The sequence below is a fragment of the Corythoichthys intestinalis genome, chromosome 6, assembly GCF_030265065.1.
Source record: "Corythoichthys intestinalis isolate RoL2023-P3 chromosome 6, ASM3026506v1, whole genome shotgun sequence".
In the NCBI taxonomy this organism is placed as follows: domain Eukaryota; kingdom Metazoa; phylum Chordata; class Actinopteri; order Syngnathiformes; family Syngnathidae; genus Corythoichthys; species Corythoichthys intestinalis.
The window spans coordinates 55,583,216-55,607,418 of NC_080400.1; the positions used below are offsets into that span (position 1 = coordinate 55,583,216).

Genomic DNA, 24,203 nt, shown 5'->3' on the forward strand with positions numbered 1-24,203 from the left:
AATTTTCAATCAAAAAATAAACTAGTAGCCCTATTCTGTCCTCAATGTGTGTGAGTACACAAATTGACAGATAGCGAACATAAGTTTCAAAAAGAAATCAGACGGTGTGGCAAAGTTGCATGGGCTTTACTGAAGTCATCTCTTTTTGACAGGCGCACGTTTCTTGTATTTTTGTAAAACTGAAAATAACAAGGCAATGTGTCAATAACTTGCATAAATCGCAAAATAACATAAAATGTACACACACGTGTCCATTTGAGCAGTAGCACTAGCCAATTAGCTCACAAGCATCTAACAATGTAACTGCATTTCACCATATATGTGAACAAATTCAAATACACATCATCAATAACTATCTAATGCTCATGAATATAAACAAAGGAGGACTATAACTCACAAGCGATGCATGTATTAGACACAAACAGTGTGATGGGGCTATGAGAACTGCTACTGAATACTGGATGCGGACGTTAGCTGGTCTGAAGAGCACTGTCTATTAGTGTGAGTTCGCGTCGACATATAATCACGTCAGAAAAGCGCGCCGAAACCCAAATAATCAGCTGCACTGAATCGCCAGCAGAGGGCGACATTACGCCACATAACATATGCAAGTCACACCCAAGCGCCAGCAGAGGGCGGAAAAACGCCATAAAACACAATTAACAAGTTGGCCTTTCACTGTACTGACATTTAAATCTGTCTGAGCGGGCCTAGTGCGTTGATTGCGTCAAATATTTTAACGTGATTAATTAAAAAAAATAATTAACGCCCCTTAACGCGATAATTTTGACAGCCCTAAAAAAAACGCAAGCACGAATAACAGAAACAATACGTGAGGGCCACCACATTAACAAAAGTAAAAGCACTGAGAGCATCATACCTCGTGGCGAACCGTAATGCTAAAGCCAGGAAACCTTTCACGATTGGAGAAAAACTTGCAGTGGTATGAAAAAGTATCTGAACCCTTTGGAATTTCTCACATTTCTGCACAAAATGACCATCAAATATGATCTGATCTTTGTCAAAATCACACAGATTAAAAAACTGCCTGCTTTAACTAAAACCACCCAATTATAGGTTTTCATATTTTAAATGAGGTATCAATGGTAACAATGTCAAAAGGTGGAAAAATAAGTGAACTGCTCTACAAAACTGCTGTAGTTTAGTCGTATTCCTGTGATGTCTGGCATGAATCGCTGTCTTTAGGTCATGCCACAGCATCTGAATGTGTTTCAAGTCTGGACTTAGACATTGCCACTACAGAACGTTTATTTTGTTCTTCTGAAACCATTCTGAAGTTGAGTTAATTCTGTGTTTTAGTTTATTGTCTTGTTGCAGCATGCATCCTCTTTTTAGCTTCAACTGTCTGACAGACGGCCTCAGGTTTTCCTGCAAAACATCCTGATAAACTTTTGAATTCATTCTTCCATTAATGATTGCAAGTTGCCCAGGCCCTGAGTTAGCTAAACAGCCCCAAATCATGATCCTCCCTCCACCATGCTTCACGCTGGGGATGAGGTGCTGATGTTGGTGAGCTGTTTCATTTTTTCTCCACACATAATGTTGCGTGTTACTCCCAAACAATTCAACTTTGGTTTCATCAGTCTAAAATCTTTTGCCAATAATTCTGTGGATTGTCCAAGTGCCTTTTTGCAAACATTAAACGAGCAACAATGTCTTTTTTAGACAGCAGTGGCTTCCTCCTTGGAGTCCTCCCATGAACACAGTTCTTGGCCATATTTTTACATATAGTTGATGTGTGCACAGAGATATTGGACTGTGCCAGTGATTTCTGTAAGTCTTTAGCAGACACTCTAGGGTTCTTTTTAACCTCTTTGAGTATTCTGCACCGAACTCTTAGCGTCATCATTGGTGGACGGCCATTACTTGACAGAGAAGCAACAGTACCAAACGCTCTCCATTTGTAGACTACTTCTTTGACTGTCGATTGATGAACAGCCAGACTTTTAGAGATGCTTTTGTATCCTTTCCCAGCTTTATATAAATCAACAATCCTTAATTGCAGGTCTTCAGACTGCTGTTTTGACCGAGCCATGATGCACATCAGACAATGTTTCTCATCAAGACATTTCTTACCAGGTGTGTGTTTTATAGCGGGCAGGGCAGCTTTAAACCACTCATCAGTGATTGGGCACACACCTTACTTAAGATGTTTGGTAAAAAATGGTTTCAATTGCTCTTTAAGTCTCCTAAGGCACAGGGTTTACTCACTTATTTTTCCCCCTTCTGTCATTTTTTGCATGCTATCCTCATTAAAGTATGAAAACCTATAAATTAGGGCTGTCAAACGATTAAATGTTTTAAACGAGTTAATCACAGCTTATAAATTAATTAATTGTAATTAATCGCAATTCAAACCATCTCTAAAATATGCCATAGTTTTCTGTAAATTATTTTTGGAATGGAAAGACATAAACATTCAACATACTGTACAAAGGTATTGTATTTGTTTATTACAACAATAAATCCACAAAATGCATTAACATTAGTATTTTATTTATTTTATTTGTATTTTGCATAGCTATTTGATTGGGAATGCTAGTTCTCTTTGCATTGAGCGCTTTTTCTTTTTGTGAACATTATTTTTTTGAGCGATAGGAATATATTTTTGTTGTCCTTTCACTTAATGATACTGTAGCGACTTAAATGTTCCGCCCAAATGCATGATGGGAAGTTGGGCAACCATGACTGTCAGTGGTGGCTGCAAATGGTACACAGTATGTTCTGCGCTGTGCTCAATTAGGCGTGTTAAGAAAAAAAACGTCTCCTACTCTGCCGAAATGCATGATGGGAAGTTGGACAACCATGTCTTTCAGTGGTGGCAGCAAATGGTGTACAGAATGTTCTGCGTTGTGTTCAATTAGTCGTGTTAAGAAAAAGAATGTCTCCGTTCCGCCCAAATGCATGATGGGAAGTTAGGCAACCATGACTGTCAGTAGTGGCTGCAAATGGTATACAATATGTTCTTTGTTGTGTTCAAGTAAGCATGTTAAGAAAAAGATCGTCTCTTGCTCCGTCCAAATGCATGATGGGAAATTGGGCAAGCATGACTGTTAGTAGTGGCAGCCAAAGCTTAAGCCAATAAAAGGCATGGCCCAATGAACACCTGTTTCCACTCGCATTTCTCTGCCTTTCCACTCTCAATGTGCTAAAACAGCGTCATTGTAAACTGTTTGAGGCAACACATGAACGGGTCATTCCGTCCATGCTTTAATTGTGTCAAATATTTTAACGTGATTAATTTAAAAAATTAATTACTGCCCGTTAACGCCATAAATTTGACAGCCCTACTATAAATGTTTGGGTGGTTTTAGTTAAAGCACACACTGTATTTTAATCTGTGTGATTTTGACAAGGTCAGATCACATTTGATGGTGATTTTATGCAGAAATGTGAGAAAATCCAAAATGTCCAGATACTTTTTCATACCACTGTATCATGCCTGCGACCAAGGATATTTCAGTTCAATTCAATTTTATTTATATAGCCCTAAATCACAACAAGGTTGTCTCAAAGGGCTTTGCAGAGGCAATATGATACACAATCAGAAACAGCAAATAAAGCAACAAAGATGAATAAATAAAGTTCAAGCCCTGGGCATCCCCCATCCTTAGACCCTCCATATTTGGTGACATGTTTTACGGCTAGCCGCTGTTAAAAAAAGTTGATTTAGCGTCTGGTCAGTTACATTTTCCCTGCACTTCACATTCGTATTTAGCCCCGTCGTGTTGTTTTATATTTACTGTTTTTTCTGCCACACATTGCCAGTCCGTGAAAAAAAGGCCCGTATCACACCGGTCTGTTGTGCAAAAAAGGTTTGGGACCACTGTACTAGATCACATGATGTTTTCTTTGATTTAGAAACTGTTTTATGTTATTATCTTTTGACAGGATAAGCGGTAAAGAAGATGAATGAATGAATTATTATTTTTAAAATGATTATTGTATTCTTTGGAATACAAAGGTAATTGTAAAATTAAACAATTATTAACAGTATTGTAATCATTTTTCACAATATTCATATCAGTCTTCAGTTACCTGCTTCTCTTTGATAGACAATCACCTCGCCATTAGCCAGTGATACAAACACTTTGTTGTCCAAATACCTGCGAAAAAGGAAAAAGGATTATTAAAGGAAACTAAATGAAAGTGACTTCCTATTGAAAAATCATGCAGGTATGAATGTGCATCGGGTAGCAAATAGAGTAGCTACAGAAGGATGTATTTAATGTAATAATTTAAAAATATAGTAGTGAGACACTTACAATATACACAAGATGGAAGCTGCGTGCTGCATCTTCATGCTGTTCTTACGGTTGCGGATGTTATCTGAAGACTGGTATACATGTATGCTGCCAGGAAAAGAAGGATTCTTAAACATAAGATGACAAAACTAATGCTATTTAAGTATTTAGGACCATTACTAAAATCACACACCATCCATCTTCAGTGCCGAGCCACACAGAGCTTTGGTAGGCTTCCGGGTCAATACTGAGCAGGTCTTCCAGACTGGCTCTGGTGAAGGATCCCCGGGAGGAGCGGCGCATGGCGCGGCCATCCATGGGGCTCTCCGTGTTGGTTCGACATCCTCCGCCTACTGCCAGCATTCCAGAAGCTGAATAGGAGCTCGTCACTGAAAATTCCTGTTCCTCCTCACTGCTGGTGGTCTCTGTAGCCAAGTCTTTGGAACATGGAGCCTCTTCATCTGTTGAAGGGAGGTGAATAGATAATGAGGAATGGTGAGCATGAAAAGAAAGTGCACTTATCATCAACGTTTGCCACTCCAGTGATGCAGTGCTAGTGCACCGCAAGTAAAATGTGTGCTTGTTCGCATCGCGCTTAATCATTTAATCAATTAACCTCCTAAGAATCTTTTTGTTCTTATCAAAACAATTTTGCGAGTACAGTTTGATATGATTGATATGAAAGAATTTTACCTGACCTCTTTTGTTATTGCACAACTTCTCTCTGTGTCAGCCCAAAATGTTAACAAACCCTCGAACATCAATACAGTGGTACCTCGACATATGATCGCATCGACATTCGATCCTTTTGACATCGGACGTAAAATTTGATTCGTCATTTGTCTCAACATATGACCATATACTGGAAATACGAAGATTTATGGCAGCGTCGCAATTTCATTGTTTTCCCGCAAGACGGATGCACGACAGATTTTCTTGTGAGAGAAATCAACATGGGTCTAAGGAAGGTTAGCGCAGGTGGTGAAAAAAGGAAAAAGGCGAGCCTTTGCTTTTAAATTAAGATGGAAACAATATGAAAAATATGTGCACGTCAGTGACCTGGCACGGCCATACGGCCAAAATATGTCTACTATCTCAACGGTCCTCGTCCGACCTCTGTTCGCCAGTCTTTATAAGTCAAAGTGACAATTATTATTGTTTTAACATCCGCAAGAAAGTCACCAGCTTCGTCAGGTTTTTAATCATTTATTTAAGAACTTGCCAACAACAACACGAAAAGAGAAAGTAAAACCTTTTCTGCACCTCTCTCACTCTGTCGTCAGTCACACGGTGCGTTTAGGAACAGCATGCAAAACACAACCACAACATTACAACCCTATTGGTTACATAATGATAATAATTATTATTATTCCGATTTGTGCTTACAATTTATTTGTTTTGTTATGTGTAGTTGCTATTTGTAATTGTACCAGCAGTATTTATTAAGAATTTAGCGTAGGTTTTTGGGATGTGGAACGAATGAATCAAATTACAATGTTTTTTTAATGGGAAAATCCTGCTCGACATGCGACCATTTTGACTGACAAACCCGATCCCGGAACAAATTAAATTCGTATGTAGAGGTACCACTGTATATTAGATAGTAAAATTAAAGTTTTGGAGGCAACTATTAGTATGCAGAATTATTATGCAACTACAGTACAGGCCAAAAGTTTGGACACACCTTCTCATTTGTGCGTTTTCTTTATTTTCATGACTACTTACATTGAGAATTCTCACTGAAGGTAATATAACTATGAATGAACACGTGTGGAATTATGTACTTACCAAAAAAAGGCAAAATAACTAAAAATGTGTACTGTATATTATTTTAGTATCTTTAAAGTAGCCCCCCTTTGCTCTTATTACTTTTTAGCACACTCGTGCCATTCTCTTGCCAAACTATAAATAAATTAAAACAAATAGCAATAAACTGAAAAAAGAAGAATGAGGACATAGATAAAAAATAGCCCATGTGCATTTTGCTCTGGGAATTGTTACCTCTGATTGGTATAATGGAGTCATGTGGTTACTGTTGCGACATCTCATTGGTGAAACTGAGAGCCACTGTCGGCATCTCTGGCAAAAATAATGTCAATATGTAGAAAAAAAAAAGGAAAAATGTAACGACTCTAGTTTAGCCCAAAATAGCGGCGGAAGAGTAGTGTTTCTTCTTCACAGATTTATTCAAGTAAAAGTAAAAAGTATTGCATGGTAAAACTATTCTAAGAAGAACATTTTTCTCAAAAAGTTACTCAAGTAAATGTAACAGCGTAAATGTACCGTTATACTACCCACCTCTGGTATTGCGTCACAGTTGTGTGGTTTAACTTACTGCCATAGCTGGAAGATATGGTGGAGTGGCTGGCTTGACTCTGTAGAGTGGATGAAGGGCTCGGTGAATCTTCATCGTCTGTGTCGTCACTGTCAAATGGAACTAGCTCAGCACCAGGTCCTAAAAGAGAGGAACAGATCCGGCTATACAATTACTATGATCATCATTCAATAATTCAGAAAGTAAAAATTACTTGAATTCAACTAATCCCTGTGAACGACGTACGTACAAAATTCTTCAAAATTACATATTTTCACGGTGACTTTTCCGCATTTTTTGACCAATCATTAACATGTTTCACAATTTCCATCACACAAACATAACACACTAGTCTTTCAAATTCAGTTGCGCAATTCTGCCTTTAACCAAGAAAAAAATCTTTCACAAGAGTTGAGTTCAATGAATTTGCACCCTGCAAATGCTGTTTTGAAGGATAAATGCAAATCATCTATATTTATTGACCATTTTCTACACGCAACACCAGAGCACGTTTGGAAAAACGCATGCATGTAACTTGCATACGTTCAATCACTGAGTGATTAAATAAATCATTTTAAAGGTATATTGTTGTATATATATGTTTGGTAGTTATTTTGTTTTTGTTTTTTCTCCAAAAGCAAACATGCAAAAACAAGACCACCCAAAACAACATTACAATACAAAAACAGCAAGCTTGGGATAGCAGACAGGTACATGATGAAGAATAGAGTGCAAAACAATGAAAACTACACAAGGCAGAAAATTATATTTTTATATAAATGCCCTAGTCAGAAAGCAGAAACATTGTTATGCGTGTCGTCAAGAAATGTTTTGGAGTGCAAAAGAAAGTCCAGTGGTATATTTTCCAATATTTTATGCCATCCAGATGGTGAGGGGGGCTTTTCCATGATGCAGTGAATGAGGAAATTTTTCCGGGCACAAACAGTGAGAACATTATATCGTCTTTTCTAATGTTTATCATTAACACGGTCATTTAAGAGACCCAGCAGAAGGCAAACCGAGTTGAAATAAAACTGCTTTATTAGAATTTTCTGTATTTCAAATAAAATATCACCCCAATATTTCTGTGTTTAACACAAACATTTAAGACAAACAGGAGAAATCTATTTTTGGTAGTTTAAAAAACCATATCTTTAATATTATCAATTATTTTTAGGGATATCCTGATCGCATATTTTTGCACCCGAGTCTGAGTCTGATTTTGAGAATCTGCCGATAGTGAGTCTTGAATCCATACCGCAAAAACAAAATTTCCAAACATGTAACACTGCTTCCTCTTCCACTTTTTCAGGGAGTGTTGTGGAGTATAAAACATATACATTTTTGTTTCTTTTGGCAATGCCATTGTATTTCTGGATTATTTTCTTACTTTTTAGCTCTTTCAAATATTAGGACTGAACCCTTGATCTCAGAAATGTGAGGCGGATGTGCTAACCGTGCCACCGTGCCGCTACAAACCATATGTGCTCATCTGTCTGTGTTAATTCGAAATTTTTAGAAACCTTAATTTATTGTTGGACTAAAACTTTGATATTGAATATTATAGTCGAAAACATTTTGAGTAACTGCCGACTAAATCGAGACAAAATTTATATGAGATTTCGTCGACTGAAACTAAAAAAGACGAAAACATTTTCAAATGACTAAAATATGACTAAGACTAATAAATACAGTGTATCACATAAGTGAGTACACCCCTCGCATTTCTGCAGATATTTAAGTATATCTTTTCATGGGACAACAGTGACAAAATGGAACTTTGACACAATGAAAAGTAGTCTGTGTGCAGCTTATATAACAGAGTTAATTTAATTTCCCCTCAAAATTACTCAAAATATAGCCAATAATATCTAAACCCCTGGCAGGAGCAGTATTGCTGCATTGCAGCATTGCTGCAGAAAGCCCACCCGTCTCATCAGACCATAGGACATGGTTCCAGTAATCCATGTGCTTTGCTAACATGTGTTCTCAAACTCTTTGCGGGCTTTCTTGTGTACCGTCTTCAGAAGAGGCTTCCTCCTGGGGTGACACCCATGCACACCAATTTAATGTAGAGTACGCCATATGGTCTGAGCACTAACAGGCTGACCCCCCCACCTCTTCAATCTCTGCAGCAATGCTGACAGCACTCCTGTAACAATGCTGACAGCTGATAGTAACCTCTGCTATGTTTGAAAATCATTTATTGTTTTGAATCAACCGTTAAAGCTGTTAAAATTGCTCCCGTTATTGCATGAGTTCCCTTCTGTCTACTTTCGACATGTGAAAGTTTTAAAACTATTTCATTATTTAAAGATAGATTCAAATCAAGATTTTGCCGATTTAGGAGTATTTTAGATAAAAAGTTACTTAGGTTCGCTGTGAAAGGTTCTCTATAACCAGGGGTGCACATACAGTGGGGAGAACAAGTATTTGATACACAGTCAATGGGAAAACCCATTGGCAGTGTATCAAATACTTGTTCTCCCCACTGTAATTTTTTTGCCCAGGTTCTCAGGGGAGGACATGGAGATGTGACTTGGTCCTCATTGAGCTTGAGAGCCGACCCACCTGATGCGATAAATTTATGACAAGCTTTACTTAGAGCCAATTAACTTTAATTAATTTTATTAACAATTAATGCTTGACTAACATCAACTGGCACAACAAAATTGGCATTACTTTGAAGTGAAATGTAAAGAAATAAACATAAAAGCACCAATTCAAAATAAAGGGCATCATGCGGCTCCCACATTAACTCGAAGCCTTTTTAAAAGTGGGATGTCCTCCTCATAAGACCTCATTGAACGTGCATGTTTAGCTTTGTAAAATGCGAGCAAAAACACGTTTGTCAGTGCATGTCGCTGTTCATTACCTTTATTCCCTGACTTGTCCATAGGGCGAGTGGGGTCCTGTTTGACATCGATAGTTTGCTTAATTGCCACATGTTCTGTTTTTTTCGTGCTTTTCAAAGTTTGGATGGCTGAAATTCTTTGACCCTACATAAAATGCGCTGCTCTTATCGGCGACATTGGGATTTTCACGGCACATTTTGTACCGCATTTCCGTGCGAGTCGCCACTTTTCAGCAAGTCCTTTTTTTCGGTAGCTCCAGTGACATCTCTGTCGTCTGTCTGTCTTTTGACGGGGTGGGGGAACACGGAAGTAATTACTCATTGTGGCCTGCCTCTTCGACATTTTGAGAAGTTATTTTCTCGTGTCCGCCGCAAATACAGTGGTCAGCCATCGGTACGCAAAAGCGTATGGAAGCCGTTGAGGGCCAGCGCGTTTGTCTACGTCCAGTACGCATGCGCGCATGCGGACCACTTATGTGCACCCCTGTCTATAACACAGCCTTCCTGTGAAGTCTACTGCTCTAAGATGGCAGCTGTTTACTAACGTCCGCGAGTCTATCAATTCACATCTAATTCTATCTACATGTGATATCTACCGTAGCACCATGTGGGCGTATTTAGTAGGCTATTGGATACAGTCACGTATTATTGGAGCCACCTAGCATTGCGTTTGCAACGGCCTCTCCACGGCTCTGCTCTGTCTTCTCCGTGAGTCTGTGTCTCTCCGTCTTTTGTCGCGTCATTCAATCAATGTAGTAACGCATAGTAACGCATGCTTTTACATCCTCAGTAAGGGTAACGGTGTTGCCAAGATGAGAAAAGTAATTAATTAGATTACTCACTACGGGGAAAAAATAACGTCGTTAGTAACACCGTTATTCTCTAACGCCGTTATTAACAACACTGATCATCACACACTAAACTAACTTGTGGCTTTTGCGTTAGCATTAGCGTTCGCGTTAGCATTTAGCGCGGTGACTCGGTTTCTTCTTAAACTCTTGGAAAAAAATTAACATACAGTTGGTGGCATCCAGGTGACTTTAATTAATTGCAAATAATGTGCTGTGTTCTTGCTGAGTGTGTATTATCATGTTCATCCGAAATTGTTGGAAACCTTTTATTGAACTATTCATGGACTGAAATTTTAGAATTTTTTAGGTTTTCGTTGACTAAAACTAGATGAAGACGAACACATTTTGAATTGACTAAAATATGACTAAGACTAATACGTATTTTAATCCAAAAGACTAAGACAGAAATTAAAATGGCTGCCAAAAACAAAACTGGAATTTTTTTTTTTTTTTATTTTGAAGAAAAAAACTATATACATATGTGATAAGCTATGTACATAAAAGATTTGGTCAGACAAATTTTGCAAAATAATTTTTTTCCCAACAGACACACACAAAAATCAACGAATCACGCATGTGACTGAGAGACAACTGACTGTGATTATACACTTGGCCAGTAGGTGGTTCCGTGCACACACGAAGTGCCGCGAAATTAACCCTTTTTAGAACCAATTGGCTCAAATGTTCAATGCCTCATGAGGCTTCATCTCACCATCACTACTTTATAAATTACCTGTTGGTTGCTCGGACAGTTCCAAAGAGGAACGTGAGATGGAAATATGTAACTGCTGTTGAGTATGATCAGGTGTTGCGGGCGTTGGGGCTGCTTCAGGTCCACGCTCCCTTTGAAAAGAGAGACGAAGTCACAGTTTCAAATTTAGATCAGATCCAAATTCAAGATACCCGAGTGACTACAATAAAAAGCGTGTGTGCGTGCGCATAATTGTTTACTGACCTCCCCTTCAGTCCAGGTACAGCTGCAATACAGATGATCCTAGCTGAGCAGACGGCAATACAGGCCTCTACTGTGGGCTCATCTTTGATGTTCAACAAGCAAACCTAATGAAGAAACATCACAAACACTGTCAAGATCAAACCCTAACCCTAAACAAATGCGGTAATGTAAAACCAAGTTCCTAGAAGTCAGCTTGTGCTTCATACCTGGCCAACGTATCCATCACTGTTACACACCCACACTTCACATCCACTGTCAGGACAGGTGTGACTTGGAGAAGCACATGAAAACTAGAACCAAACCAACAATACAGTACATGAACAAAGTCTGTTTGTGAAGACGCGATAATGATCATTATATAAGCAGGAAATGATTTGAGCCCTACTCACCTGCATTCCACTCCGCGTCTTCATAATAGGAATAGCTTTCAGGAACTCTGGGTCCCACTGGTCCTTAATCATAGCTAAACAATCAAGACAAACCGAAATGAAGCACAAATATTTAGCCAGATGCCGCGCTACATCCTTCATGTGAGAAAGAGACAGTCCTCCTCCACTGACCCAGTTTCTTTTTCGCTTCTTCAAAGGCCTGCTCGAAGTTAGAGCGAGCGTCAGGCGACGTAAACTCAAAGACAAAGCTGCTCTCTGCTGACACGGTGGTGAACTCCAGCTTGGTGGGCAGAGAGGTCATACTAAAGGCTAAAGACTGCTTGTCCGACAGCTCCCTGTGCACAGAGGCCATCAGATCCTTGATCACCTCATCCAGAGACTAGGTGGGAGATAGGGAAACACATCACCATTAGAAGTTAAGAATAAAAAACAGTTGCAAGTGTGTGAATGTATGCACACTACCTGGTGTGGTAAGCTGAGGGCCTCTGACAGTTTGCCGATTTGACCCAGCGTGCTCAAATCCTCATCGAGTCGACTGATTGTTTTCTGGACATTTTCCTTGTTTGTTGTCTGAATGGAACCTTATGAAGCAGAGGAAAACGATCAATCCAATTAAAATCAGTTCAGGTGTTTTTTTGTTTTGATAGCAATAAACCTGTGATATACAATGAAGACAAGAATGCAGGTCTTACTTTTCACCACCTCCACATCCTCGAGAGGAAGCTTCCACAGAAATTTGTACTTGCTCGAAGTATCGATCACACTAGTTGCAGAGTATCTGAGAGGCAAAATGGTGACACAAGAAATGTCACGTGCTGCAGTTGCAGACAAAAATACATCTAAAATAATAAAACCAATTATAATAATAATAAAGAGTATCACTCTGCATATTATAAATCATTAAAATGCTCTACTTATGAATGAAGTGGTGTAAGCTTGCAATACTGTAAACAGGACCCGTTCTTTTTGTTCGGTTTCGTAGCCATGCTAAGAAGATTTTGTTACGGAATCACCACAAGCTGTCCCAGGACAAGTTAATTACAGCCACCTATGGCATCAACTCTTTTGCTTTTCCAAAGGAAAATTATTAATTATTCAAGTGGATGAAATCAATTAAGGCATAGTCTATATTATACAGTAATATGCTTTATATATTGTCTAAATATACTGTTTTGGGAACTGCAATACTGTACAGCCAAATAAAACCTCTAAAGGTTAATAACACAACTCAACACTAGAGGGCACTAAATTTGTTCTTGTCTGCATGTGTGATACGGTGCAAACAATTTCAACATTTATTGGGAAAAAAAAATAGATATACACACACACAAGCAACCCCCACATACATATTTATACAAAGACTGTATTTATATATTTATACATACAAAGTACGCCTATACTCTATTGCAGATTAGACAGTGAGAGATATTTTCATCATTTGAATTAATTTCTAAATGAATAATAATGCTTACATGTTTAAAAAGAAGGTTTTAATTAATTGTATACCTGTGGGTAAAACCTTGTTTATAAATGTAGATTTGTTGTTGTTGTTCTTGTTGTTTCTTCGTTTTTATGACATTTGATAGTAGAGAGATATAAATAAAAGCAAATATTTGCCAGAAAAAAAAGGCAAACGAGCTATCGTCTTACATTTTAAAATGTTAGTACTATTTTTGGCCAATTAAACATGAGAATATCTGATTGTCCCGCCTACTGGTTATGCATTGGCAACAAGTGAAGCAGGCTTTGTCCGGGTCTAAAACAGTGATAGCAAAGATTGAAAAAAATTTGCAAAGGCACAGAAACTATAACAAGTGTGTGCCTAATTTCTTAGCTACTTTTTACCTTGCCTGGCACAGCCAGACTATTCTATCTGTATTTTTCAAACATTATGAGAAATAGTCTGGGACCCAGCCCATTAACGGCCTCTCGGGCAAGGTACAAAATCAACCGTCCAATCAGATTCGTTTATTTGCGTGACGTGTTCTTAACGAGTAACGTCACTCTTGCGCGCCAAAAGTCGCCTCTACAACAACACAGATGGCGAACGGGAGAGCCGAGAATATGTTCCAATCCGCGGTAAAACCAGTTTTAAATTACCAAAAACACATCGAAACAAGTCATTGACAACAGTCAACACGGCTCGCGCTAGCTAGCCATGTTAAATAAACTTCTCCATTCTCCGCTCACGCTAATTACTTGTCGCTTTAACAACGTCACGTCTGCCCGTCGCTGATTGGTCCACTGTCTGTTTGCTGTGGCTTGCTCCGCCCCGGGAATTTGACCCGCCGGACAGTCTGGTATACCAAGCAACTTTTTACCTGTTCTGAGTGTCACCGTTTTTGTGCTGTACGCACGTGGCGTGACAATAGCTGCGCTCAAACGCATTGGCATTTTATTAAAACATGACTTTCTCCTTTATCGTGGTTCAAAGAAATGTGTGATTTGCATATTTAGATTCTTTAAAAAAAACATCCTCGCATGAAGGTAATTTATACTAACCAAATCAAAATCAAGTCAAATTTATCACAGTAGCTCTTGACTTTTCCTATTAATGTGTATGCAATTGTTCGGAGGAAAATGATGCTCTACCACAGTGGTCCCCAACCACCCTGGGACCGTTACTGGTTCGTGGCGCATATGCTACTGGGCCGCACAGAAATAATGATAATAATAATTATATTAATAATTTCAACGACTGTTAATAATTCATTAACGACTGCATTCTGACCTGTGCCTCTTGATACACCAATCTGCCACCTCTGTAAAGTTGGCACCCCATCAAACTCAAATTTATTGAAAAACTACAAACTGCAATTTCTGGAGAAATTACGATGGGGCTTTGTTGTGGTAGATACAGATCTATCAGGTCACTTCCTGTTAATCTGGGGACTTTTGGGGGATATGTCCTGTTGATATCAGTCACTTCCTATTGATTTAGGTACCTTTCGGAGACACGTCCGGTTTCATGGCTGTCAATGGTATGGACTTACATGGGTGCCAGTTGAATGTCAATGGTAATGTCAATGTCATGGTAAATGGTAAAAAAAAATCACAATGACCTGTTTTCCTTTCATTGAAAATGAATGGGAAATTTGAACATACATGGCTGTAAATGGTATCCCATTATAAATGAATGGGGCCGTTTTTGGCGAATTCTGGGGATAAGTTTTTGGCAAATTCTGTATACCACTTTTATGCCCCATACCATCCTGAAATTTTTTAAAATGTGTAAATTATGTGATTTGGTCGAAAACTGGAGAACCAGTAGCGTTTTGAATTTTTATTTTATTTTTTGCGAAAAACCTGTGTTTAGGGGCAAACGGAAAATTTTGGGGGTCGTTCAAAAAACTGTCGCATGAAAATTCCGGTCATTTTGATATCGGCATGGTGACAGTTGGTCTAAAGCAGGGGTGTCCAAATTTTTTGCAAAGGGGGCCATATTTGGAGTGGTAAAAATGTGGGGGGCCGACCTTGGCTGACATCCTTTACGTAGAACAATATATTTAAGCAAATTTTAGCGAGCCATTCTTTGTGTCACATTTGCTTTTTTAATTTTTTTTGATTAATAATTTCAACAATCTCACAACGAGCCTTTGTGGCGTTCTCTTTCGACTCTCGGGCTCTTGCGAAATACTGCTGCTGTAAAATTAAACTTCAAGTTGCTTTAATTTCTGGCTTCGTATCTTTCCTGTAATCTTGTCATACATGTCAGCGTGTCTTGTTTGGTAATATCGCCTCACACTGAACTCTTCAAAAACAGCGACTGTCTCTTTGCAAATGAGGCAGACACAGTTGTTGCGTATTTTAGTGAAGAAATAATCCAATTTCCATTTATCCTTGAAGCGTTGGCGGTCGCAGTCAACTTTCTTTTTTTTTGGTTGATTGTCACCATTTTAGAAAATTGGGAGTAAAGGATCACGCGGGGTAATGTTGCTTAGAGTGCTGCTGCCGTTTAGTAGATAAATGAGGAGCAGTGTAAGCTACTTCATATGCTGGTAGCAGTACTGCTGGGCAATTTATTAAGTCTGTGTGTGGGCCAGACGTTATTGATTTTATGACAGGGGCTGGGGGCCGGATGAAATTTGACCACGGGCCACATTTGGCCCCCGGGCCGGACTTTGGACATGTCTGGTCTAAAGGTTTGGGATGTGCAACGTGCCGAAAAAACGCCATTTAAAAAAAAAGAAATTTTACGATATGGGCCTTTGCCTTGCAAAGCCCCATCTAATTATGTCATTCTTTTGTGCTAGGTTTGTGCTCGTTTGTGCCAAAAAAAAAAAAAAGTCATTTGTTCTGCTATTGTTTTATAGATATCAAGATAATAATTTCGAGTGATGACTGATCGCGGCACCTCTGTCGCGGCTGACAAAGCATACCAACTCTGTCAATAACTCTGTCCCAACAACTAGCGCAAACGTACACTGCTAGCCAAAATTATTGGCACCCCTGCAATTCTGTCAGATAATGCTCAATTTATCCCAGAAAATGATTTCAATTACAAATGCTTTGGTAGTAATAACTTCATTTATTTTGCTTGCAATGAAAAAACACAAAAGACGATGAAAAAAAATTAAATCATTATCATTTTACACAAAACTCCAAAAATGGGCCAGACAAAAGTATTGGCACTCTTTGAAAAAATCATGTGATGCTTCTCTAATTTGTGTAATTAACAGCACGTGTTATTTACCGGTTGCACATAACAGGTGGTGGCAGTAAGTAAATCACACTTGCAGCCAGTTAAAATGGATTAAAGTTGACTCAACCTCTGTCCTGTGTCCTTGTGTGTACCACATTGAGCATGGAGAAAATAAACAAGACCAAATAACTGTCTGAGGACTTGAGAAGCAAAATTGTGAGGAAGCATGGGCAATGTCAGGGCTACAAGTCCATATCCAAAGACCTGGATGCTCCTGTGCCTACCGTGCGGAGTGTCATCAATATATGTAAAACCCATGGCACCGTGTCTAACCTCCCTAGATGTAGACGGAAAAGAAAAATTGACGAGAGATTTCAACGAATGATTGAGAGGATGGTGGATAAAGAACCTCAACTAACATCCAAACAAGTTCAAGCTGTCCTGCAGTCTGAGGGTACAACAGTGTCGACCCATACTATCCGTCGGCGTCTGAATGAAAAGGGACTCTATGGTAGGATACCCAGGAAGACCCTACTTCTGACCCAAAGACCTAAAAAAGCCAGGGTGGAGTTTGCCAAAACTTACCTGAGAAAGCCAAAAACGTTTTAGAAGAATGTTCTCTGGTTGGATGAGACAAAAGTAGAGCTTTTTGGGAAAAGGCATCAACATAGAGTTTACAGGGAAGAAAAACGAGGCCTTCAAAGAAAAGAACACGGTCCCCAAAGTCAAACATGGCGGAGGTTCCCTGATGTTTTGGGGTTGCTTTGATGCCTTTGGCTTGACCGTGTGCATGGCATTAAGAAGTATGAAGACTACCAACAAATTTTGCAGCATAATGTAGGGCCCAGTTTGAGAAAGCTGGGTCTCCCTCAGAGGTCATGGGTCTTCCAGCAGGACAATGAAAACACACTTTAAAAAGCACTACAAAATGGTTTGAGAGAAAGAACTGGAGACTTCTAAAGAAGCCAGCAATGAGTCCAGAGCTGAATCCCATAGAACACCTGAAAATGACAGTGTGGAGCAGGTGGCCAAAGAAGAATGGTCTAAAATTCCAGCAGAGCATTGTAAGAAACTCATTGATGGAAACCGGAAGCGGTTGTTCGCAGTTATTTTGTCTAAAGGTTGTGCTACCAAGTATTAGGCTGAGGGTGCCAATACTTTTGTCCAGCCCATTTTTAAGTTTTGTGTAAAATGATAATGATGTTTTTTTTGGTCATTCTCTTTTTGTGTTTTTTCATTGCAGGCAAAATAAATGAAGATATTACAACCAAAGCATTTGTAATTGCAATCATTTTCTAGAAGACATTGAGCATTGTCTGACAGAATTGCAGGGGCCAGTACTTTTGGACAGCAGTTTAACACAAACAAATAGCACCCCTTCGGGTCCATTTTGCAGTAAATGGGGGCTGCTAGTCACATCACCCCTCGAAATTAATATCTAAAGCCACCACATCAACAAAAGCGAATGCACTGAGAGCATCGCACCTCGTGGAGAACCGTAATGCTAAAGCCAAGAAACCTTTCACGATTGGAGAATAACTTATTATACCTGCGAACAAGGATATTTGCGTCAAGTTTTACGAAAGGCTGTTGTTAAAAAAGGTTGAGTCAGCGTCTGGTGAGTTACATTTTCCCTGCACGTAACACTCATTTTTAGCCCCGTTGTGTTATTTTTTATATTTACTGTCTTTTTCTGCCACACATCGCCGGTCTGTATAAAAAAACAAAAGGCCCATATCACACCGGTCCGTGGTGAAAAAAACAGGCTGGGGACTGCTCTACCATAAAAAATACAGCTGTGTGCTCGCATGCATGTGTGTTCGAACTCATACAGGCTCATGGAGCTGCGTCTCAACGATCCAGACTTCCTCTTCAGTGTAGTGCAGATGATCAGATCACTGAAGAGAAAGAGAGATCGGTCCTTCTTCCCACCAACTGTCTTCTGCAGGAATAACAAACTTAGTTTGTTAGTCTTTGTCAGTCAAAAGCTGCACAAAAATGTTGAGTTTTGCAATGTAACATGATAGATTTTGCTGATTCGGTTACTATAATGTGTTACTGATCAGGTAGATTTTACCCCCCATAAAAATCTCAGAATGATAATACGGACAACATAATAAAACAACACAATTCCTACCGCTTCCATAACCATCTCCTGTCGGATGAACTTCCTTTGTGGATTCAAGATCTAGGAAAAAAAAAAGAAAAGTATTAATCAAATGTGCCGTCTTCCCCCATTTCTTTGTGATCACAACAAATTACAAGGTGCACGATGATGGAACAGCTTTTAACAACAAATCGTTATTTATCACCCAAAAAAAAAAAAAAAAAAAAAAAGTTTTTATCTTACAAAATATGAATCCATAATAGGGAGAAGACTAAAAAATACTGAATTTACAAACATCTCGTCAGTTATGGATGACAATTATTTTGTACTTATATCGATGTAGATATTAGCGCTGCAACTAACGATTATTTTCATTATTAATTCAACGGATGATTAATTTAACGATTAACTGATTAATCGGATAAATGTCACTTTTTTCAAAAACCTTCACAATTTACCTTGAAGTTGTTTTAGGCATGTTGTAAGTAACAATGAAGAAAACATGAATAATAATATAGTATTTTATTTCAACTTCCTGATGTAACTATAGTTTATAACTGTATTAATTAACAACTGATTTATTAATCGATTTAATCGATTATTTGTTGCAGCCTAATTAAGAAGCTAGTTTAGACAGTAAGATGTCCGAAAATGGGCAAAAATGTGAATTGTTGTTTTCCAAAGTAAAAGCAGATTTTTGTTCATGCACTACTTTGACTTAACAAAAATATAATGAAGAAATCTGATAATATTTACAAGAATTTAGAGAAGTTTAAGGTGAAGAAGGTACTGAACGAACAATTGGTTATCAAAATAGTTGTCGATTAATTTGCTAATCGATTAGTTGTCGATTAATTGATAAATTGTTAAACCTCTAGTAGATATACATATTATGTATAGATACTGTAAATCCAGTAGTCCCTAAATTGTCGCTGTTAATAGGGACCAGAACTGCCACGTAAAGCATTGAACATGTAACGGAAACTATTGTGTATTTTCGTCACGTCGTCGTCTCGTCAGACAAAATCTGACAAGACTCCCAAAACACGTTTTTAGCTCATCATCGTCTCATCGTCGTCATGAAAAAAAGTGTTTGTTGACGAAATACTTTCGTTTCGTTTTCTCGTTATAAAACGGGAACTATGTTGTCTGGGGCCTGGGGCTCACCCATGGCAAACAGGTCCTAGGTTAGTGATCAGATCAAGTAAAGCTCAAAAGACCCTCATAAAGAAAAACATTTTTGAAAATACGTTTCCCTTGACCGGCGGCAGGTCACTGGGGCCCCCCTCTGGAGCCTTGCCAAGAGGAAGGGCTCATTGGCGAGCGCTTGGTGGTCGGGTCGAAGTAGCAACGTAGGGACCCCTTCCAATGGGATCACAACATGTGGGAGGGGCCAAGGGGGACGATCCGTGGCTACAGAACATGGAATAACCATGAAATATAACAACCAGACATGGAGGGCCTGATTGGGGTTCAGGGGTGGGATACACCCTCCAACCCCCTCCGATCAGAACTTCAGTAATTATTGGACTGTACTGGTTGTAATGCACACCTTGTTGAAGTATAGGGGTGTGCATACGTGCACTTGGCACCAGGACACACTAGGCCGCAGTTCAATGACTGACTTTGTAGTCATGGCATTGGACTTGGACAGAGTTGCTGGAGAAACCAAAATCTAGGCTTTCCTGCTGAAGCTGATGACCCCGCGATCCGACCTCAAATAAGTGGGAGAAGATTGATAGATGAAGATTTATAAAGATATACAGTAATGTGTGTACTGTATACAGTATGTGCTGTGTAAATACGAACATACAGTGAAGAAAATAAGTATTTGAACGACCCTCTATTTTGCAAGTTCTCCAACTTAGAAATCATGGTGGGGTCTCAAATTTTCATCGTAAGTGCATTTCTACTGTGAAAGAGATAATCTAAAATGAAAAATCCAAAAATCACAATGCATGATTTTTTAAACAATTTATTTGTGTGATACAGCTGCAAATAAGTATTTGAACCTGGGAAAATGAATGTTTATATTTGATACAGTTGCCTTTGTTTGCAGTTACAGAAGTCAGACGTTTCCTGTAGTTTTTCATCAGGTTTTCACGCACTGCAGGAGGGATCTCGGCCCACCCATCAGTCAGGTTTCTGGGCTGTCGCTGAGAAACACGGAGTTTGAGCTCCCTCCAAAGGTTTTCTATTGGGTTTAGGTCTGGAGACCGGCTAGGCCATGCTAGAACCTCGTTAGGCTTCTTAAGGAGCCACTCCTTGGTTTTTCTGGCTGTGTGCTTCCGATCATTGTCATGTTGGAAGACCCAGGCATGACCCATCTTCAATGGTCTGACTGAAAGAAGGACGTTGTTCCCCAAAATCTCACAATACAGGGCCCCAGTCATCCTCTCTTTAATACAGTGCACTCGTCCTGTCCCATGCGCAGACAAACAACCCCGAAATAGGCAAAATAGCAGAGTGTTCAAATACTTATTTTCTTCACTGTACATATATGCATACTGTACATTCCGTACATGTATAGAATTAGAGCAGGTGTTATCTCCTCATTGAATTTTGGCCAATGATAAACACAGAAAAAAATGTCTAATGCTGGTAAGCTAAAAAATATTTCTTACATGTTCAACTCCCTCTATATGCGTCTCAATCTCTTGGATGACCCTGGCCTCTCTCTCCGCCTCCTCAGCAGAACGACGTCCTTTATTAATCTTTTCTGCCAGCCGCTTGATGTCCCTCTGAGCATCCAACAGGAAGGAGTGGTCCGGGTGGTCATCTGCGGTGTGCTTCAGAAGGTCCTATACACATTATCCGTATCATATTTATCTAAACTGATTATGTGCAGTGCTGTTATCTATTGAGAGAATTCACCTTGACCAAAAGCTCATAACGAGGGATCCTCTGTACCGGCTTGATCATCAGGTCACCCAGGGCCTGCTTCTCTTTGTTTTCACGCATATTTTGCTGTCAAAAATGAAACAAAAAGGATATGAGGAAATGCAGAGTTTACAGGTCGAACATCTTTTCAAACCTTGACTGGGATGTCACCTTTACTTGTGGTATGCTCAGAGATGATACGGTCACATTTTGTCCAACATTATCAAATTGAACTTAATGCTGAAACCAATTACTTAAAGTATTTGTAAAAATATTTTTATATCTATCTCAAAGCAACACAATTAAGTCAATTATTATTCACATTTTTATTTAATTATATTTTAAATATGAATTCTTAATGATATTGACGGGTCACATCCGTCATACACTGTGCCTCGCCTTCAAGTAGGGGGCCAAATAGGGGTAGAGGAGTTATTCTCAAACACGTAAGAAGCGATCTCACGATGGATTTAGGTTGAAAAAGTACCAAAGCTGTACCGCATACAAACAGGAAGGATTGTCTCAGGAGAGATTTGTTCGAGGATTCAAGGTTATTATTATATTTTTCGTACCATGCATGCATTTTGAAACGTTGTGAATAAATCAGTGGGTGAAATTAGCCGCTCCAGCATTGGCGTCATAGTGTAGCAATATTTACATAAAATAATTGCTAACTGCCCGGCTTTTTGCTTTTAACCAAGAATCGAGACTGTTTTACGTCCAAATCTATAATGAATTCAGGGATTTAAGCATTTATTCACAAGAATTTCAACGTATAAAGCTCTTTGTTGTGATAAGGCGGCGCCACAGTGAACTTAAAGACGAGCCGCACATTCGACATATTTACTTAAAATAAATGCTACTTGCACGTTTTTTTTTGTTTTTTTTTTTGCTTTTAACCAAGAATCGAGACTGTTTTACGTCTATATCTATAAAGAATTCAGGGATTTAAGCATTTGTTCACAAGAATTTTCAACGAAAAAAGCTCTTTGTCTGTGATTCCACTCTGTCAGGTTTGAGGGCCTCGCCAACAATGCAGGCCCCCTATTTATCGGCCCCGCCCCCCGTCAATTACATTATGAAGTCTATGATTGAAATGAAAACTGAAACCAACAACTTATAATATTTTTAAATCTATCTAGAAACAACACAATTAAGCCAATTATTATTCATAAAATTCCTGTGGCCCTCTAATTATTTGCCAACTGTTTCAGAAATATGTCACACAACAGCTACAATTTCAGCACAAAAGTTTGCTGACGTGAATAACACAATTATCACAACATCCCTTTATTTAATAATAATAATAATTATGATAAAGGAATCATAATCAGTGTTGTTAATCTTACTTTAAAAAAACAGTTAATTACAGTTACAAATCACTTCTCCCAAAAAGTAATTGAGTTAGTAACTCAGTTACCTGAATGTATCAGTAATTAGTTACTTGGCAAAGTAACTGGTGTTACTTTTCATTAACCCCCCCCCAAAAAAAAATCCCATAGGTCACACTATGTAAAGTTCCAATGGGTTTTTGGGACAATTCGCCCTAGCACAATTCTTTACCCTAAATTTCATTAGACACAGGTCGATTGTGGATATTGTGATAACTAAATAGTAACCTTTGCTATGTTTGGGAGGCATTTTATGTTGTGAATCAACCGTTAAAGCTGTTACAATTGCTCCCGTTATTGCATTAGTTTCCGTCTGTCTACTTTCTACATGTGAAAGTTTTAAAACTGTTTCATCATTTAAATGATAGATTGAAGTCAAGATTTTGCCGATTTAGGAGTATTTTAAATAAAAAGTTACTTAGATTCGCTAGGAAGGTTCACTACAGCAGCCTTCCAGGGAAGTCTACTGCTTTAAGATGGCGGCTGTTTACTAATGCCGGCGAGTGTATCGTTTCGCATTACTTCTCTACATTGGTTAACGCCGCCGAGTCTGTCATTTCGCATCTAGTTTTATATGCACGGCATATCAAGCGTAGCATCAAGTGCGCGTCGATTGTAGGCTGTCGGCTACAGTCAGGAAACATTGGAGCCACCTAGCCTAGCATCGCATTTGCAACAGCGTCACAACTCCATTCTTTCCGTTAGTGACGCCGTTATTATCTCATCGGCTTGCAACTTTACTCTCACCTCCAAAAACTTGTGAAAAGCAGGTTTGGCCTCCTTTGCCATCCTCACGGCATCTTTGGCATTCAGAAAGTTGTCAATGTAGGCTGAATACATATTCGCCAGAGTCTCTTTGGAGAACTGAGGGGAAAAAAAGTGAGGACACCATGGAAAATATACACACGCAGACTCATAAACTGCCTTTTGTAACACCAAAAGGTTGTAGATTTGTCATTTAAAAAGTGAGTTTAGACAAAAATGTATTTCTATGAACACAATCGCACAAATTATTTTGACCTGTTTTCTCTCCAAGAATAGGGAGAGAAGACAGCAAGCGAGAGAAGATGGAGAGATGACCTGTATACTGCTTGTCAAATAAACACTTTCTAAAGACCAACCACCCTACATGCTCTGTATTCATACACTTCTCAGTCTCTGAAAAGAAAATAACACAGAGGAAAAAAAACACAGGTACATCATAGAATGTAAAATTACAGGAGTGGACAGATGGGCTTTTGTCCCTTCATTGTTTTCGAAGGAATAAAATTTCATCGTACAATTCATTTAATTTATTAAAATAATTTTCTGGCAAATAGAGATTATTTTTGTACATTATAATCAGTGTTGTCACAGATTACTTGAAAAACTATTTATTAACGTAAAAAGTAAGATTTATTCTATGGATAACTAAGTTACTTTAAAAGTAATTTATTAGTTACTTTTTACCAATTTTTCTCCCTTTGTCGCTTCAAAATAAGAATGACAACAGAAAAATGCCATCACATGTAATTGACTTTCTGACAATTGAATTTAAAGGGGGAGATCAGAATTT

The 24,203-nt window shown here is 38.7% G+C and overlaps 1 protein-coding gene across 1 annotated transcript in view; it reads right to left on the minus strand.

Moving 5' to 3' along the window:
* LOC130918057 (rho guanine nucleotide exchange factor 17-like) overlaps nucleotides 1–24,203 on the minus strand; it is a 177,817-nt gene that overhangs the window by 19,872 nt on the left and 133,742 nt on the right. Inside the window, exons 4-19 of the mRNA XM_057839929.1 lie at nucleotides 23,396–23,512; nucleotides 21,252–21,344; nucleotides 21,002–21,178; nucleotides 18,408–18,458; nucleotides 18,103–18,212; nucleotides 12,321–12,406; nucleotides 12,091–12,209; nucleotides 11,800–12,007; nucleotides 11,629–11,702; nucleotides 11,446–11,529; nucleotides 11,240–11,343; nucleotides 11,018–11,127; nucleotides 6,601–6,720; nucleotides 4,459–4,726; nucleotides 4,287–4,373; nucleotides 4,060–4,127 (exon numbers count right to left, since the gene is read on the minus strand). Of these exons, the coding sequence (XP_057695912.1) occupies nucleotides 4,060–4,127; nucleotides 4,287–4,373; nucleotides 4,459–4,726; nucleotides 6,601–6,720; nucleotides 11,018–11,127; nucleotides 11,240–11,343; nucleotides 11,446–11,529; nucleotides 11,629–11,702; nucleotides 11,800–12,007; nucleotides 12,091–12,209; nucleotides 12,321–12,406; nucleotides 18,103–18,212; nucleotides 18,408–18,458; nucleotides 21,002–21,178; nucleotides 21,252–21,344; nucleotides 23,396–23,512 (1,876 nt within the window). The remainder of the gene's footprint in view (nucleotides 1–4,059; nucleotides 4,128–4,286; nucleotides 4,374–4,458; nucleotides 4,727–6,600; nucleotides 6,721–11,017; nucleotides 11,128–11,239; nucleotides 11,344–11,445; nucleotides 11,530–11,628; nucleotides 11,703–11,799; nucleotides 12,008–12,090; nucleotides 12,210–12,320; nucleotides 12,407–18,102; nucleotides 18,213–18,407; nucleotides 18,459–21,001; nucleotides 21,179–21,251; nucleotides 21,345–23,395; nucleotides 23,513–24,203) is intronic.